The following is an 18,973-nucleotide window of genomic DNA, read 5'->3' on the forward strand; positions in this document are numbered from 1 at the left end:
TTGATATTAATTGTCCCATTGACTGCAAGAGGAGATGTCATGCTTCAAGATAAGCATCTGCACAAGTGTTCAGCCAGACAGGGGCAATGTTTTAACTGCGTAGCTGGACTCAGCTCTCAGTGAACAACTGCTTAAAAGGAACAAAGATGACTTTTTTAGGGGTCTCAGTGATGAAGAGCAATAAAATTCTTCCTTGCAAAAGACATGTAAAACTATCTTTACGCTTACACTTAGGTAAAAAAAGTATGAGTTTTCTTTTCCTCTCAGGCTCCATCACCATGAAAAACCAGTACCTTTCATTCTTGCTCTCAGTCTCTTTCAGTCTTTTAATATAGCCACTTTGTAGTTCTTGCTCTGTCCCCTAAAGAGCAACCAATTGCTTGCTTTTGTGACTTGTATTGCAGTGCAGAGACCCGTGGGAGCACCCAGGAGTCCCAGGGCAGCTGCTCTCATCTTGGCCTCCTTCAGCACAGGGCTAATCTGACTCTCACCAGTTAAGAGAGACCTGCATAAAGTAGCAAAGGGCTTTAAGAGCCTAGAAAGTGCTAAGCCTGCCATGGAGACCTATTGCAGTGCCACTGTGATGAACTGTTACCTGTGTGAGTCGCTTGGCTGATTCTCTCTGCCTTCCTTGCTCCCCTTTCCCCGTGCAGTGTCAAGTCCTGCTTCCAGAACATGGAGATTTGCAAGCGGCGGGTGAATATGTACGACACGGTGAACCAGAGCAAGACGCCATTCATCACCCACGTAGCCCCAAGTACATCGACCAACCTGACCATGACTTTTAACAACCAGCTGAACACAGTCCACAACCAGGTGAGGGCATCAATCACAGGCAGCCAGTGCTTGAAACATTTATGTCAGGAGGGCCTAGAAGATGAAAAGCAAAGTAGCATCCCATTTAACATGCCTGCCAAGAGATGGTGCCTTTTTACTCTCCTTCCTCTGCTCTTTTCCTCATTCTCTTTTCTTCAGGCAAGCAGTAATCTTGTGACATTTTGTGTGACGGTGAAATGTTGCCCTTGTTGTTTATGTTGTTGTTGGGGTGATAAATCCTGCTTACTTGGGAAGTTGCTATGGGGAAAAGCTCATTAGTCCCTTAATGCAGCAAGCAGTACTTCACTCCCTGGGTCAGACAGAAGTATCTGTGATCTTACAGCTCTTCTTCAAATTGGCATTGAAGTAAAATGAATTTAAACCCTCTGTAACAGACACAGCACTGATGAACAGTAACTGATCAACAAGAAAGAAGAGTTTAGAGATAATGTTTATTCTTATCTCTCATTGCTTTTACTCCAGGGGCCATGGTTGATGTGGGGATGTATGTCCCCACTGCGAACACACTGCACTCTAGTTTGGTGGGCTCTGGCTAATACAAATCATGCTTTGTATTACTTTTACTTGCTCCAGTGGTGGGGGGTGCTGTGTTAACAAATTTTATGTGACTATCAGGATAAGTTGTTTGCTGTGGTACTGTATTACAGCAGTGAGAGGAAACTCTCTAGAGAGAGCACTTAGGAGAGTGAAGCTCAAGAAATAGCTGCTTTGAAGCCTTTTGGGAACAGGCTGCTCAAGATTCACTCTAGAGATTGCAGGTGGCATTGCGGAAATGCTGTTTGGAAAGCGAGGGAGCTAAAGGAGCCTGTGTAGATGTGCAAGATGCTCCTGCGTCAGTGAGAAAACCAGACTTCTTGACTCAGGTCTTGATACATGTGATCACAGAAGGTCTTTTGAAATAATTCAGTCAGGCACAGACAGAGATAGGTCATGACTTGGTGTGAGAGGTTACAAACACCAGTTCCCTTTCTAGGCTGTTTCTGAGATGCTGACTAAAGAAATGCATGCTACATACTCCCCTAGGTCCCAGCTGCAGGGCAGAGACACCATTTCTACCAAAGTTATTTGTAGGAAAGGCAGACTTGCTTTCATTTCTTCACATTTCACTGGACATTAAGATCAGTTGTTGGCTGGGGAGATCCACAGTCATTTCTGAATTCTCGTAAGGGATGCATGTTCTGAGGAGAACCAGGATGCCCAATGTTCCTAGAAGAATTGGTAGAGATATTTCCAGGAAGGGTGTTTTATTTGAAGAGGCTCTAAGCCTTTCACAATTCTCTTCAACATACCATCTTGGCTATCTTTTGTTTCCTGTCTCCGCAAAATATCTGGGGATTGCCTCCTTCCAGTTATGGCTTCTGAGATGACAAATGTGGGAGCTGCTGTGGTTGCTGCTTAGTGTGTTGCACAGAAGAGCAGATTGCACTTCACAGCCTCTGCATCGAGAGAAGATAGGAAAAGGAAGAAATATTTTGTTGTCACAGCCCTCATGGCTGTGGACATGGGTCCAGTGGCAACCAGGGCAGTGCAAAATGCATAGTCAGCTCTCTTCTGCACCTTGACCAAAGCTTCCTCCTGGGTTCGTACATTCACCATGAGGAAGTGTTGTCTGACCTATCTCCAGCAGTGTTGCTGGCATGTTTGGACAGAGGGGAGGGATGGGCTCTGGTCTGGTAGTGTCTGGCTCCCTAGGCATGCGTGCTAAGAATATCTGTTTAGAGCAGTTGCAGAGGTGCTTAGTAGCCTGCAACTTTTAGACTCCACATCCAATCCACATTTTAAAAGGAAAAAAAAGTCTTCAGATTTCTAGATTTTTGCAGAACTCTGGGCTGATTTATTTTGGCTTTGAAACATCCCCTACTGGAGCTGCTGCTCTTAAGATATTTTAAAGACAATTCAAGTGAAGTTCGGACTTGGCAAGTATTAGCATTACTTCTGTTATGTCTTCTGATTACTTCAAATTCCAAACATAATTCAAGGGGCATGTGCCATCTTAGATACAAGGCATCTAAGAGGAAAGGCCAGAATAGATTTTCCCTCTCAGGATGAGATTTCACAGGGCATAGAGGTGCTGAGTCTATTTTACCTCAGAAATGTGAGCAGCTTCTAGAGCTCTGTACATGATGAGTGAACAATGTGATTTGTGGATAGCAACATTTTCTGAGCCCATCTTCCTCATGCTTCAAATCAGAGCCAGTTGGGTGAGAAATGGGGCTGCAGTTCTGCTGTAGGGAATGTGCTGTGTCTCTGGGCAGTACAAGCAGTGCCATGTGGCTGGAGGTCCCATGGCATGGTACAGTAGTGGTTACCTCAGGCAGATGGTGATCCTTCCCCCAGCACTGCCCTTGTCTCTTTACTCCTCAGTGTCCCGTTCTACCCCTTGTCTGCTCTTTTGGTTTGGTTTTTATTTTATCTTACTCTATTTTACTTTATTATTTTTTGGATTTTGCTTCTTCCAGCGTACCCATCTCCCTCATTTTTTGTTTGTTTTTTGTTTTAATTCCCGTCATTCCTTTAGACCACCAACCTGGCTCCCACCTCCTCCAGTGCCACTATTTCCTTAGCCAACCCCGAGGTCTCCATACTAAATTACCAATCTGCACTCTACCAGCCCTCAGCGGCGTCCATGGCTGCAGTGGCCCAGCGGAGCATGCCCCTGCAGACGGGAACAGCGCAGATCTGTGCCCGGCCTGACCCCTTACAGCAAGCCCTCATCGTCTGCCCACCAGGCTTCCAAGGTAAGTGACGGCCTCACCAGGTCTGGGCCTGCTGCTTCGTCCAGCTCTTGTCGGAAATGAGTCTCCTCAGTGCAGGTCACCTGGCAGGAAAAAGGGCTGCCCTAGTAAATCAGAGCAGTGAGCTTGTTAGAGATGGGAGGGTTTGTGTTGGCGGAGCATCTTGCAGGCACCTCTAACATCCTGAGCTGGAAGCAGCTGATACTGAGAAGGGGCTGGGGGACAATATGTGGTACTTGCCACTCTTTGCCCTGAGCAAAGTTTAAGGCTCTTTGGCCGTACTCTGGTAAACTTGAAAGCTTTCTCACACAATACCAGTAAATCAGTAGGTATGTAATGGGCCATACTGTCACTTCTCAGTGACTCGATTGCTAAAAGGGGAACTTGGGAGGGTAATACAGCAGGGAGTGTGGTGCTGGTGGAGACAAGGGTTCTCCCCCATAACAGATGCTCATGAGCACTTATGAGGACAATTCCTTCAGATCCAGTCCTGCTGCAAACAGCTCTGCCTGTGTATTCTAGTGTTTACTTGCTGTAGCAATTTGGGAAAACTAGCCAAGTACCTGCAGGAAATTACCTAAATAGACCTCAGTTCAGCTGGTGTAACTTCTGCTCTTCATTTCTGCAAGCCTGTCTGTGCATTAGTCTCCAGGCCCTTGTTAAATGTTCTGCAAGCTTATCAAAGCTCTTGTGAACTAGAGAAGTTTAGCTAGACCTCTTCTGTGTAGTTAAAATGCATCTCAAGGGTTTGACTTCAGAAGTGGAGTACGTAAGTGACCATCTTCAGCTTGCTGCCTTGAGAAGGCTCCAAATTAGAGGGGGCAGCACAGGCTGTGCCATGCAATGAGGTGCTGGAGAGGGAAGTTCCTCCAGCTCAGTTAGGCTAATGTGGGGCTCAGCCAGTAGTGATTGGAATTTGGGGTGTGCTTGAGCCTTTTCAATGTGAATCCCAAGAAACTGCGCTAGAGAAAATCACCTGTCCCCATCAAGGCTGAGGGAGTATGGCATTCTGGATTCCCATCCCACTTTGGTGTAAAGAGAGCATTCTCATATAGCAGTGGGTTTGAGCTGACAAAGACCACTTCTAGTTAAACCAGGGAATATGGGGAAGAGCAATTCACTCCCCTCTTTTCCTTTTCTGCCTGTGCACATTGTATTGCAATACTTCCCATGCGCTTGAGATATCCTAAAAACACAAACACGGCTAATCCCTTAGTGCCTTTGGAAATGTCTTTTCTGCACCCTTACAGCCATATGATGTTTGTGAACATTTGATGAACATCTTTGGGCCAGGATAGAACATGTGGCACTCTGATAGCTGATTATTCAGAGGGACTGAACATTGCAATTTAAGTGGACATCAGCGAGTGCCTTTAGGCTCTTCTGAGAGCCAGCCCTGTTCCTGGCAGTGCTGCTGGTGGCTTATGCTGTACCTTCTGTGCTGGTGGAACAGGGTTACAAGCCTCCCCTTCGAAGCACGCTGGGTACTCGGTTCGGATGGAGAACGCCGTTCCCATTGTCACTCAGGCTCCTGGGGCCCAGCCTCTTCAGATCCAGCCGGGACTCCTCGCACAGGTAAGCAATTCCAAAGGCACCGTGCTCAGCACGTATTTTCTGTGTTGTTTCACTCTTGGAGGCTGAGGAGAGAAGCTTTCTCTGAGGGCTTTCTGTGGTGCAGTTCGAGACTTGGGCAACTGTATATGGGTCTGCAGCTTTCTCTGAAATGTCAAAATCTCCCCTAGCTCATTGTTCAGCTCAAAGACTATGTCAGAGTTGCAAAAGCCACTGGAAAAACCCTTTTTCTTCTTGTTTTTCTACTGAAACCAGTAAGAAAGCCTCAGGGAAAGCAGTGTCTGGCCTCTGCTGAGAAGGAGCTTATAATAACCTCCTGCATCCTCCTGAGCTCAAAATCTTGGGGGTAGTTTGCAGCCAGGAGTTGCACTGGTGAATTGCATGCTGCTGATAAATACCTTTCATGCTTTAAGTTTTCACTGTTCTGTTTTATGCACACCTCTGCTCTTGAGTTATGAGACATAGGAGGCAGGGGCAAGGGCCCCACACTCAAGGAGCTCTCCTTGTCAGCAGTTCTTACTGGCACATTTGTCTGAAATGTTCTCACAGGAAAAACATGATTCCTCCTAAAAACAAGAACAAACAGGAGTGGGTATTACTGATTACATGTACATGCTCAAGGGGTACCCCAGCTCCTCAAACCAGAGGAGCAGTCCATTCCTCCTTGTGCTCGCTTCAGTGAATCTGCCTCAACTGTTTTTGAGCTGGCACCATGGTACCTCTGCTGATACCAGACAGGACAAAAAAAACCCACTTAGAACTAAGTTATGCAAGCTGGAAAAAATGTCCAGCTAGTTACAGAGGCACGTCTATGTCTCAGGCTTGTTTGATCTGCCATGCCAGCACATTCATACGTAGTCAGGTACCAGCAGACTTCAGGGTTTACACCTGTGTGTTGCACTGCTGGGCTATGACTGTTGGTGCTCTTGCCTTCCTTTCCCAGCTGCTTGTCACACTTCTCTGGTGAAGACAGATCAAAATGCAACTTGCAGCCTGTGTGATTTTCATCAGCTAGCATGCCCTGCCCCTTCCCAATAGCAGAGCCTTTGTCAGAGAGCTGTCTGAAACATCAAACCAATCTCTGCTGCAGCCTGTTGTAACAACTGACATGGGCCACCTCCCTTGTTTGGTAGGAAAGGAGAGCCTAAGAGGCAGAGAAACAAAAGCCATGCTCCAAAGTAAGGAGCAGTCTGTGCAGGCTCAGTGGCTGGCACCTCTTGCCCGAGCAAGAAGTCAGCCAAGGCAGTGAGTGAAGGAGGTCGCAGAGCTTTACATGTCCCCACCATTCTGCCAGGCCTCCTGTGGTGTTCTATCCTTTGGGGCTCAAAGGGGTGAGGGCTGCATCTGAAATATCTCAAAGACAGCAGGATCCTGAAAGATCTCAGTACTTCCTGCTCCTTCTTTCTTCTTATGGTGGCCTTGTTGGGCTCTATGCTAGTGAGGAATGTTTGGTAGTAAAGCTCCTCTTGAGCATCCTCCTGCCCACAGGTTACCAATTTCAGTGCTGCCTCTGCCACGTGAACACCAGTTTCATGGGCTCCCCCTTTCGTACTTCCTACTGGCATTTCATTCACTGTCACTTCCAAAGGGGATTTCTGGCTGTTTGTGAGAATCACTCCTCACTTGCATAGATTTTTAATTTTTGATGTAATAAAAGAGAGGAGACGTGCCTGTTGCTGTGCCTGTTTGTCTCGCGCGATGAGAAATGCGAGCCGTCTCTGATGGCAAGGCGCTCTGATTGATGCCGGTGGCATCTGGTGTCCGTGGGCCTCGCTCGGTTCGGGCTGAGCAGCTGGTCTGATAAACAAATCTGTACCCAATTCCAGTTTCCTGAATGGAAAAACACAGCTTCTTTGTGATGCATTGTAGTCACATCTGATCTCGGCGGCTGCGTGTCTCTCTCCCAGCAGAGAGCTGTTCCTCTCATGCACAGCTGCTTATCTAATGCTCTTCAGCCTGGGCTGTGCGACTGCCGCAACTGCGAGAGGGACTGGCCCCAGCAGAGAGTGCAGCGCCTCCAGAGCCCGCTTCTGTCTGTCCCCTGCTTTATTTGTCCCACTGATGAGGCATGGTGCTGCTCCTTGTGCTCCCAGAACTGTGTAGTGCCATCAGGCTTTCTCCCCTGCCCAGCACATGGCACAGGTTTCTGTGTTTGCACTCCTCGGGATGCCTGTGGCTGGTAAAGCCTGACTGCATCCCAGCACAGCTGGCATCCAGTTCTTCCTGTGCACTTTGTACAAGACCGGCTGTCCCAATGAGGGATGGAGGGATCCAGGGCAGAGACACTGACAGAGCTTGAGCGTCATGTCTGGCAGCTGTGTGTCTGCAGCCTGTGGCATGGAACTAGGCAGTGCAAGGCAGAGCAAGCAGCCTGCAAGATGCAGGGTCAGTGGCTAAAGTAACTTGTTTGTAACTTCTCTGGGTCTCTTCTCATCCTCTCAAGCAAGTGTGGCCCACATATTGTATGCACAGAGATCAGTGAGAAGAGACTGATCCTTTCTTTACTAATAGCCCACTGCAGCTTCAGATCTCAAAAGAAGCAAAGCTGTAGTTTTCCAGCAGGCTTCCATGGTGTGACCCAGAACTGTCCCCTGCCCTTGAATAACACCCTGTATTCTTGATTTTCTCTCCTTTTAACTCCTTCCCAACAACACTTCCTACAGAGGTCCTGACACTGGCTTTCAAAATGTTATTCCATTAGTTGTTCCCACTCTATATCCAGACTATGAGCTTGGTCACTCCAGGGACCCACCAGCTCCTGAGGACAAGGGCCAGAACATTGCTTCACCACCCCAGCAAAATTTCATAGTAATGCTCTAACTAGGAACAGGCTGCAGCTGCCAGGACAAGCCTTCCATGTGTAAGCACAGCACACTGTGCTGGTGGATCAGCCTAGACAAGTCTTATCTGCAGATTAAATGATTCAGTGGTCCTTACCTAATAAGTGAGGAATTTGTGCCTAGGCCCTGACACTGCATCTAAATTTATGCACTGCAGTTGGACAAGGAGCTTAGATTTGTTCCATTCCCTTCCTGAAAAGGGAGGAAGCAGTTTTGTGTGCAAGTAAATCCAGGTAGTCCCCTGGGATTGACTGCAACAGTAGTTCAGTCTCCTCTTTTAAAGCAAAGCTGAGGTAAAAAAAGAAAAGAGAATAATAAGAAGGCTTTTTTTCCTCACTGATTTTTTCTTCCTTTGCCTCATCCTTTTACCTGCTCCAATCATCACCAGTCCATGGTTGTGGCTCCCTAGATGAAGGGCTCTCAGGAGCCTTGTGACTCCATCCTTTATAGATGTTGCTAAGAGGCCTCACTATAGCAGCCTTTTCATGTAACTCAGCAACACAAAAAGTTACAAGATGGTCAAACTTAGGAGTGGGACTGGGAAAAGATGTTTTTTTGCAGGTTAGACTGTTTTGGGGTTTGTGTCACTGGGGGATAGGAGGGAATCATGGGGACAGTTAACACGATTGATCATTGTGAGGGTGGGGAAGATGATAAATGCCTGCCTAGAAGAAGCCTCCCCTCAAATTTAGCCTCCTTAGAGCAGTGAGATAACACAACACAGGTCCAGTACAGTAGTGCAGGCTGGGACTGAGGTGGACTGTAGCTGGTATCCCTGAGTTCCTCAGCCCGGCAGCAAAACACTGGCAGAGCCACAACTGGGCAGCACATAGCTAAGAAAGTTTCCCAGGTCCAAAAAACAATCATCTGACTTGAGTGTGGAGTCACTGGAGCAGGATAACCTGAATCATGCCTGTGGCAGCACAGCTGGAGGGGTGAATTCTGCATAGCAGATTGATGGCTCAAGTCACAGGGCAGAGATTTTTCCCCCTCTAAGAGGGGGGAAAAAGTTGGAGAATGCATGGAGAGGACAGGCATGCAATGTGTAGCTGTGCATTACTTGAGAAAATAAGCTGGCTGTAGAAAGAGAAAATTAACAATGGAGCCATAGTGCCCAGCTGATCTGGAGAGTCAAAATTAGAAGGTGCTAAAAAATTTGATGTTTGGGTTGAAACGCCAAGTTTTGATCCCTTCCGTTCCCAGTTTAACCTAAAACACAGCTGCTGCTTTGTATGGCAAGGATTTTTTTGCCCCCTCCTTCTCTATATTGATAACTATTCCTGATTATACTGTGGTTTCCTAACAGTGTTTGTCATCTGTGACTGGGTGGTGACAAGAGCTATGCAATATGACCATGATCATTTTTAGGGGGCCCCAGCTGTGTGTGGACCATCGCTTGTGTTCATTGCTGGATGCCTTTAGCTAAGGAATTGCTTTCCCTCTGTCTGACAGCAAGCATGGCCTAGTGGCACTCAGCAGATCCTGCTCCCCCCAGCCTGGCAGCAGCTGACCGGAGTGGCCACCCACACCTCTGTCCAGCACGCGACCGTCATCCCGGAGTCCATGGCAGGCACCCAACCGCTGGCAGACTGGAGGTAAACTGGAGGTGCTTGGAGGCGTCCTGAAGCACCCACTGGTACTGGTGCTGGAGGAGGCATGAGGGCTGGGGTCCTGCAAGGCTACAGGAGCCTGTGGCCCCACTGTCTGGGAGCTGTGGGAGACTGCTCCATGCCCTCGGAGTAGAACGATGTTCCCACACCGCTCCTTCAGCCCCATTCCCTGGGGAAAACGCTCCGTCCTGGGAAGGTTGGGAACCCAAGAGGCCCTGGAGGAGAGGGAACCTCGGTGAAGGGTGGTGGGAGGCCCGCTGAGTTGCGTTTCCAACACGTGCCTGTATCCCCGCCGTGCAGGAACACGCACGCCCACGGCAGCCACTACAACCCCATCATGCAGCAGACCACGCTGCTGGCCAGCCACGTGGCCCTGCCCGCCGCCCAGCCCGTCAACGTGGGTGTCGCTCACGTCATGCGCCAGCCGCCCGCCGCCGCCTCCGCCAGGAAAAGCAAGCAGCACCAGTCGGCTCCACGGTGAGTGCCAGGGCACCCCAGCCCGGCTGCTTCTGACCGTGGCCCTGCCACGCCGGCGTGCTGGCAAGAGACACCCTCGCTGACACCTGTGGGGTGAAACAGGATTTGTTCCACGGCCCGTGAGGGATTAGATCACACATTTTGTGAGGGGGCTCTTGGCTACCTCGCATCTTCAGTACTCGGTGGTGTTTTATGGCCAGTGCGCATCATTTTGTGTGGGAGTTAGTGGCTGGAGAAGATGCAGAATGGGAGGCTCAGGCCCTGTTCATACAGATTGCTGTGTTGCTGCAATTACCTGGGGCCTTGTAGTCATGATGATTTAAAATTGTAACCATGTTTGCAGGTCAGTGTGGCGCAGTGCCCAGTTGCCACACCTTTTCTTCCCACATCACCTGGAAGAAGCGCTCCTGAGGTGCAGCATCTGCACCTTGAGGGGGCTGCATCTTCACAAACACGTGCCTGATGTGTGCACACAAGATTTGCCCTTTCAAAAGCGGCGGGCTGATGACAATCTTCTGAGCTTTATTGCCATGGGGAGCGCAGCACTGGGGTGGCTTCAGGCCAGCTGAGCTCTCCAGCTCCTAACATAGGAGCTAGCTCCTGTCTTCAACAGTCCACACCAGCAACAGATACCTGTTATTACACCCTGGTCTTATTATAATTCTGGCAGCATAAAACAGGGAACGTTTTTTAAGGACAGTCCTTAGAATCTATCATCTCTCAGTAGGACCGTTTGGCTCTGGAAGGAGGAGTCTGGGGTTTCTCGCAGGGCTTGGATGGTAGGATGGTTGCAGCACTGTAATCTTGTTTAGAGGACAAGGCTGTTCAAGGTGCAGCTGCTCTGGAGAAGATCCTCTAGGCCTGTCACACTTCTTTTTTAAAAGAAAAAACACAAAACAGTGCAGGGTAGAGAGCCAAAAGGGGTCACCACCTGTGCAGTGGCAAAAACCTGAGCGTGTGGTTTTCCTGGGTGACTGGACTGCTGCCAGAGGGGCTCTGAGTTCACTACCAGTTTGACTCAAGTAAAGAGGCCGGTATTTAAATCCTTCCCATTTATCTGCTCTCTAATGTTGGATTTACTTTGGGTGGGCTCCAGCTGTCTTAGTCTATTCCTAAACAGAGAGGCAGCTCTGTGCCCAGCTAGCCAGCAAAAGAGAGTGCCTGTTGCAGCCAGTGTGCCTGTGCAGGGCCTCCCCTCTCCCGTCACTTCTAGGGAGGGGTGGCTGTGTCCAGGAGGGATGGGGCACTCTCAGAGCAAAGGGTTTCTACAGCTTCATTGACTGTGACTCTTTTTGTGCCAAATGAGGAACCATGCTCCTCTGGAGAGGAGGGTACTCCACGCTGCTCATTGGTATTCAAAAAGCACTTTGAATGCTACTGTGCAGCCATTTGTAATGCAAAAGAGCCTCTGTAAGTTGGTGTAGTGTGATATACTGCCAGGGTGACTTCCTTTTGATGGATGCCACCTAGTCCCTTTGTTAGCTTTTGGGATAGGCTGAGCATGCAGCCCAGGCCCCACAGTAGAACAAAACCAGAACTTTGGGGTTTTCTTCCTTTTTGAATCTCCAGATGTTCTGCAATAGCAAAAAGAAACACGACCAAGAAAGGAAGTGTGGGAAACGAGTGAAATGGGCTTTAGTCAGTGTGCTTTGGTAAATAATCCCATCTGTAGACCCACACTGCACTGTTTGGCTGATAGTTTTGTGTTTGGATCCCTGATCCAAGTGGGACTTTTATGACTGGTCAGGCAGGGAAGCTGAAGTGGGAAGACTGGGAATGTTTCTCTACTGTGTAATAAATATATTGTTTATTTCTTTCTGATTTATATGTGTTGTACACTGCTTCACACAGGAATGAAACTGAGTAAATGGCCTCCCATCTGCCTGCTCTCATCCATGCAACGCCACTGTCCTAGAGGATAAAGTACTGAGCAGGAAATGTTCACTGAAAAAGATTTTTAAACAGCAATTCATTTCTGTTTAAAAAAAGTTTTTCCTGATAAGTGATTGTTGTTTTCCACAACTAATTCTAATTTTTCCTCTGTTTTTTTCTTGCCAAAAAATTCCTGGTCATGATGCATCCATGCAGGATACAGGAGGAAGGGATTATCATTTGGGTGGTTCTTCCTCCTGTGTCAGCCATGCTGTGCCTGCCTTTGTTCTGTATGTCTGGGCTTTGTGGTTGGCCTTTACCCTCCCAGTGCAAACTCCTGAGAGGCAGCAGTTCTCATCTGGAAATTTCCAGGGAAAACCAATTTGAATTTTTTATTAAAAGAAAGTACTTTTCAAAGAATTGTTAAGTCATGCAAGGCAGTGTCTTCTTTGAAGGACTGTGCCAATTTTGCAGTTTTCCTAGACTCTGTAAATCAGTGCTACGGAATCAGAGACCAGGACTCACAAACCATGGCAATGGGCAACTTAAGCATGCAGAGTTTTAACCAACTAACACTTTTTCCCATTTCCAGCAATGCATCCACCTATGAAGTTTCATCCTCTCAGTCCATCAGCTCGCCCCAGCGGTCGAAACGAGTGAAGGAGAACACCCCTCCCCGCTGTGCCATGGTGCACAACAGCCCTGCCTGCAGCACCTCCGTCACCTGCGGCTGGGGCGACGTGGCCACGAGCAGCACGCGGGAGCGGCAGCGGCAGACGATCGTCATCCCCGACACCCCCAGCCCCGCCGTCAGCGTCATCACCATCAGCAGCGACACAGACGAAGAGGAAGAGCAGAAGCATGCACCCACCAGGTGAGCAGTAGTTCTCTGCTCTTCTCTGTGTGCAGGAGAAGGAGAGATGGGCACAGAAGTGCTGGCGCTGCTGTAGGGTTCCAGGAACTACGTTTGCATTGTATCAACCAGGCTGTCTTTGATTTGTGAGGAAAATTACTAGCTGATGACTCTACAGATTCAGGTAATACTCACTTCTGTGCTGTACATTAGCTGTGTGACCTTGGAGAAGTGCAGTAGTCTCTCTGTACCAAACTCAAAGTTATCTGTAAGAGGAAAGACCAGTTTTCTCTATCTCCTTTTTGTGGAAAGACTTCAGATAGCCTGTGGTGATGAACCTCTGTGAGACATCTGTTTAAAACAAAGACAGAAAGAAGGGCTTGGAAGGAAGGGACCTTAAATTTGCCTTTTCTCTTTCTAAGTGGTCCAGTCATCTGTAGAGAGCATTAAATGACATCTTCCATATGTTTCTTCTGTATTTTCTTTAAAAAGCTCTCAAAAACAGTGGTTCTGTCATAAATACTCAATAATGATAAATATATTGCGAGAGGGTTGCTCAATCTTGACTGTGTTGCCAAAATATCCTTGAACTATAGTAAAAGTGGCTTTTTGTCTGATGCTGCAGAGGGGCATAGATGAGGCTAGAAAGTGGTGGCTGAGTTTGCTTCTCAGAGAATTACCTCATCTGAGTGAACAGCATGGCCCAGGACTGCTGCCATTGCTGATCATCCCTTGTGGATCAGACAGGACTTAATTTTCTAGGACTGTCCTTTCAGCACCTTTCATCACATGCAAGTGCTCTGGGTTTCCCATCTGATGCCAGTCACAAGACATCACACTGCTTTATAAGATGTAGAGAAGTAGCTTTGCAAACAGCTGAATAATTATACCATCTCTATATTGGTAACTGAAACTTTTAACCTTATCCTTCCAATGTTGTTGAGAGAGGATTATTATTTTATATATTAGAAGACATTCCATGGCAGATTTTCCTTTAATCACTAGAGATTCCTCTCTCTCTATATCTCTGCGTCTTTGCAGTGTGGTGATAAGTGAAGCCTGAAAATGTGCACAGAACAGATGAGACACATTTGGCCTCCAGGAGCTAAAAATCTGTAAAGAAAAGCCATGTGATTCGGGCATCTAGGCTGGAATTTCAACATGTTTCCCAACAGCCACCACTGATTCCCATTCCTCTCTCTGTGCTAGTGAATTCCACTGGGCAGCAAGAGCTCAGTGCCTCTCAAAGTCAGCCTTGCCATGAATGCAGCGGTTCACAGGACAGCATAACATATTTCACTTAAAAAAAAAAAAATTAAAATTGCCACAGGATTCCTTGCTTAGATGGGGAAAGAAAGCATGTTTCCAGAAGGAGTTGTATGAACACCAGTGCGAAAGTCAGGGAGACTATAAATAAGGAGTCTCTACTTCCAGGGCTCTTCTAGGAAAGAAAGGGGAAGACAAAACTGAAGCTGAAAACTCAAGAGTTGTGGGAGCTCTTTTAAAGCATGTTTACCCATGGTGCTGATTCCAGGCTTTGGGACATCGTGTGAAAATCATTAAACTTACCATCTGGGTGTCATTCTTGGGTCCACAGAGGGGTGAAGGTAAGAGCTGGGATATTGCAGCCACTTCACCCAATGGTTGTCTCCTCTGCTTCAACTTTGCGGCCATCTGACCAGTTTCTTTACTCAGCACCTCTCCAGAAAGACAGACAGAACAAAGTTCACAAACATGTCTGGGAATTGAGTTTGGAGTTTGAGGTATTAAAAAGATTTGGGTCTGCTGAAGGGCTTGGAAAGTTGTCCTGGGAGTCAGACTTACATAAACAAAATGGCTTTGATATGACTAAAGTATATTCCGGACACGTTCCTGCCTGGGATCAGATCCCTGGCTACTTTTTGTATCCATATGGCATATCTATAGAGTGCCAGGGTGCCAGCATTCCGAAAGGCCAGAGCTTAAGAGCCATGTAGAGACATGTTTAATTTCTGAGCCATGTAGAGACATTTTGCATGGACACGAGTGAGTTAAATTGCCTGTGCAGATGTAACCAGAGCAAATGGAGAATTAAAGGTAGAGACACAGGTAGAAAACAGCATGGCCAGAATGAGAATTTTTTGGTTAAAGTCTCCAGGAGAGCAAAATCGATTTGCTCAGTATCTTTTGACATGGGTAGATATAAGACCAGATTCTCAGCTGGAGTGAGAGTGTACCTTTCAGTCAAGGAAGCTGTGTCAGCATTTAATGCCAATGAACTTTGTCCCTGCTGAAGTCTTTCCCATTGAAAGTTTGTCTCATTCAGGAAAATGCCTCTAAGTTTTCTTACGTGCCTATTTTTTTTGGCTCCAAGAAAAATGGGAGTGACAGTGAACTATGTGCTTAATGTAATCAGGGCCCAAAGGTTCAGGATCTGAGCTGAAAATGAAACCATGCAAAGAATGCATTGTCTGGCTCATATATGCAAATATTACCATATTGGGCAATAGCTGTGCTGTGGGGGTGAAAAGTAAGGAATCACTTGAAACATGCTATTTTTCACATCCTAGAAACGTTTGCTTTTTCTGGGTTAGAATATAGAAATCATATGGCATTTGACAGATCAAAGGTAACTGCCTGATCACATCTTATTGATTGTAGTGGTAACTTTGCGTTAACTTCGCTGCCATTGAATCAGCTCCTGAATTTACTACAGCATTTGCTTCTTTTATTTATTACAAGGCTAGAAATTACCATTTGACCCATAAGCCATTTGACCCATAAGAAGAAATATGTTTATTTTATTTATTCCTCAGTGAAGAGAGATTGGTTGTGAGAAGTATTAGATCCTTTGATGATGTAAGAGTTCGTCTCAGTTTAAGAAGTAACAGCAATGTTGTTAAAATATGATACTGCCAGTGAGGTAAAGGAGCCCTAGAGCTTGGGTTTACTTGGACAGAAAAGCCTTTCTGTAATACCAGATCAGCAGAGAGAGCTTTTCTCATACAGAATGCACATTTTTTATTGGTGAAAGAAAAATCTGAAAAATTGTGATGTGGGTAAGATTTTCCTTTTCCTACCAAAGAGTAGGAAGTGTTACGTGTTTATGAAATACCGGCTGATCAGAAAGGCAGGGCAGCACATTGTTCGTTTTGCATTGTTGGTGAGTGTAGCTCGGTGTAATCTGTATAAAATCAATAGTCATCTGAAAATGCTGGGCTCCTGTTGGATAGAGGTGCTGGGGAGGTGGTGTGAGATGAGCTCTGGAGGAACTGCTTGGTGGAGCCTTGTCAAAGGGGGCCATCTACTGGGCCCCAACCCCGTGCCTAAGGCACAGTCACCAAGGAGAAACTTCAGCTACAGTTGAGCAGGGCTCATCCTCAGAGAGATGGCCAGAGATTTTCAGGGGGAAAATTCCTGATTAGAAAAGTCAGTTTGTCAAAAACAAGGCATTTCTGCTGGCTACATTGAGTTTTTTCTAGTAATACCCTCAACACAGTGAAATCTGGAAGAGCTTCAAAACTGCAAAATGCTTTGACCTTCATTTAAGGGAAGAAAGTGCCAGGGAATTAACTAATTAAGTAGAAGACTTCTGATTTCTGGTTTAATGAAGGGTTTTGTTCCTTCAAAATGTAAGAAAATAATAGGAAAATTAGTTTGAAATGGTCAAAATAAAAAGGGAACATTTTTACCAAATAGAACTGTTTTCACCTGGTTTCTGCTGCTGACAAAGTTTTGCATGTGATATTTTGTCCTATAGAACAGCAGGGGAAAAATGGCTTACAAAGAGCATTTTAAGAACAGGAAACAGTTTTGTCACTGTTTGTTTAATGAGCTTGTGCACTCTCAGCTCAGAATACTTTACAGAGAGATTTCATTGGCCAAAGAGACTTTTAGTGCTGAGTTGTAAGATAATAACTCCAAATGTTATTTATTTTGAATGGGAGATACTAGGTCTAACCATTACTTGTAAAGCACTGTGAAGAGACAGAGATAGAAAGTGGATCGATACTTATTTTTAAAAATTTACTCCTTTTTAGTTTCTCTACTTGCTCTTGCAAGAAAGTCTAGTGGACAGAGCAGCTGACTGATAGTGCAAGTGCAGTCACAGTGGTTGGAGCACACACTCAGTGAGTAGCACGTAGTAGGGGTTAACTACTCCCCAGCATGCAGCTTCACCTGCTGCACTGGTTTAAATGTAAATCCTCCCTTGATTAAATATTTCTGAAGCTCAGAAGTAGAGAGAAAGCAAGAGCTGAGACATGGAGCGGAGAGGCACAAAGGCACCTTGAACTGTGGCAGGGAGGAAGAGCACACAAGGTCCTGGGGAGGGATGCCCCGGGGTGCACTGGTGGTCCAGTGAGGGATATTGCTGTATCCATGCATTGCAGAGCATGGCACAAGGAAAGGGTGGAAAGAAGGACAATGGATGTGGCTGTTGTGACATGCCCAGATGGCTTCCCCTCCAAGCAGTAAGTACAGCAGCAAGGAAAACAGGACTCTACTTGAAACAATACAATGATGGTCTTCAGCTGGGTGGTTTTGGGGATGCTTCCAAAGAGACAGGAGAGCCCCTCAGCTCCCTACTGCCTGTGGTGGTGTCATAGGTAATATTCTCCAGCTTGGTTTTCCATGGGATCCTGACAGAAATTTCTGGACAAGGCAGACTGACTGCTGCTGTTGTTTTGGCATACTGAGGAACTGCCTCATTGACCATCTTCACTGGCACAAAATCCTTGCGGAGTTGTGGGGCTTCCCCCTCCCTCTTAAGATGGGAAGCTCTGTGGTGTAGTCTCTGTAACAGAGCATAAGCTGGCACAAGTTTTTATTTACCTTGTTCACATTGTAGTGCAGTGGTGGTGAAGTCCACTTCAGAAGACTTACACACAGAAATTGCTGGCAGGCACAAACCAGGTGTTTATGTCAACTTGCTGATATGCATATGTGAGGGGCAAAACACCATTTGTAATTCTCTTTTGACATCTAGCCTATTGTGGCTGTGTTCTGCTGTGCATAGTAATGCACCGACTCTGCATAGCAATACATTGACTAACCACAGTCATTTGGTTAAAAGATTGCTGCCTTCCATCTCCAGAAGACACCGACATGCAGCTAATACTTAAAATTACAGAGGTAGACAGTAGCTCTGTCAGCAGACCTTCAGCAGCAGGACCTTTACAACCTGCTAAGCAATTCAGTTTATATGACTTAAATAATGACATGTGCTGTATAGCCTAATAAAATGGCCTCAGTAGTACTTGATAAATATTTCTTACCATCACAAATTCATGAAGAAGGTGAGAGCAGATTAACAGGTCAGGATGGAGGCTGACCTGAAGAGAGGGGAGGGGGCTCGTTCCCAACACTGAGCTATGCATGGAATAAGATTTCAACATAAGGAGACTGATTGCAGTTCTGGTGTGAGATTTTCTCGTCTGACTCCATGCTCTCCTAGAATAGGTGGGTTATTCTGAAGCAGCAAACTAAAAGGGTTCCATGTTATTAAGTTTTCAGAGACTTAGAACAGTGTTTTTTTAATGTGAGGTAAAGCTAACACGCCCTGGTGTATATGCATGCTAGTTAAAAGGTACAGTCGTGCTATGGCTGACTTCATCCCCAGACTGAGAGGCCAAGCTGGTGACCTTGAGAGCTAAAAGATTGTTGCTACATTGTCAGCAGCACTAAAAGGTTTGTAGCTCTTGGAGTGAGCCACACTCTGAAGAATTGCTCCTACTGGACACCATTTGGTTTTCCTGTGATTCTGCTGTAACTCAGGGTATTCAGGGAAAAAAAAGATCCCGTTCCTGCAATGCTGCCACATACCAAGCTTTTAGGCTGGGCCTTCAGCAAGTAAAAAACATCTCAAGTTGCATTGTCACAGGGGTTGTTGTCCCTGTCCTTGTCTTTGGCTATTGAGGTGGATTCAGCATTGTTTTAACACCTAGTTCAGGATCTTCCTTTATTAAATTTCCACTCGCTTTTTGTTCTCTGCATCTGTCTTTAGCACCTTTCCATTAACAGGATCTCAGATGACCACCTTAATTTCTTGCAGGGTGCCTGTGCACAGACTGTCTTCCTTCCCTTTCCTCTATGAGACTTCTTGCTGGAGGGAATAGGGACCCACATCCATCTCTGCTGGGCACTCACGAGGGCAGTGTATGTTAGAGAGCCATCTCCAAGACCTGCTTCTACTTAAAA

General features: G+C 46.6%; 1 protein-coding gene across 4 annotated transcripts in view; it reads left to right on the top strand.

The window, feature by feature from the left end:
* HIPK2 (homeodomain interacting protein kinase 2) overlaps positions 1 to 18,973 on the top strand; it is a 131,863-nt gene that overhangs the window by 100,232 nt on the left and 12,658 nt on the right. For 2 of the 4 annotated variants that reach the window (XM_033514228.1, XM_033514229.1), the window contains exons 7-12: positions 654 to 816; positions 3,356 to 3,575; positions 5,026 to 5,147; positions 9,437 to 9,579; positions 9,895 to 10,071; positions 12,536 to 12,817. In XM_033514228.1, coding sequence (XP_033370119.1) covers positions 654 to 816; positions 3,356 to 3,575; positions 5,026 to 5,147; positions 9,437 to 9,579; positions 9,895 to 10,071; positions 12,536 to 12,817 — 1,107 coding nt within the window. The remainder of the gene's footprint in view (positions 1 to 653; positions 817 to 3,355; positions 3,576 to 5,025; positions 5,148 to 9,436; positions 9,580 to 9,894; positions 10,072 to 12,535; positions 12,818 to 18,973) is intronic. The other 2 variants (XM_033514230.1, XM_033514231.1) reach the window with 1 other exon arrangement.

The sequence above is a fragment of the Parus major genome, chromosome 1A (assembly GCF_001522545.3).
Source record: "Parus major isolate Abel chromosome 1A, Parus_major1.1, whole genome shotgun sequence".
Lineage (NCBI taxonomy): Eukaryota > Metazoa > Chordata > Aves > Passeriformes > Paridae > Parus > Parus major.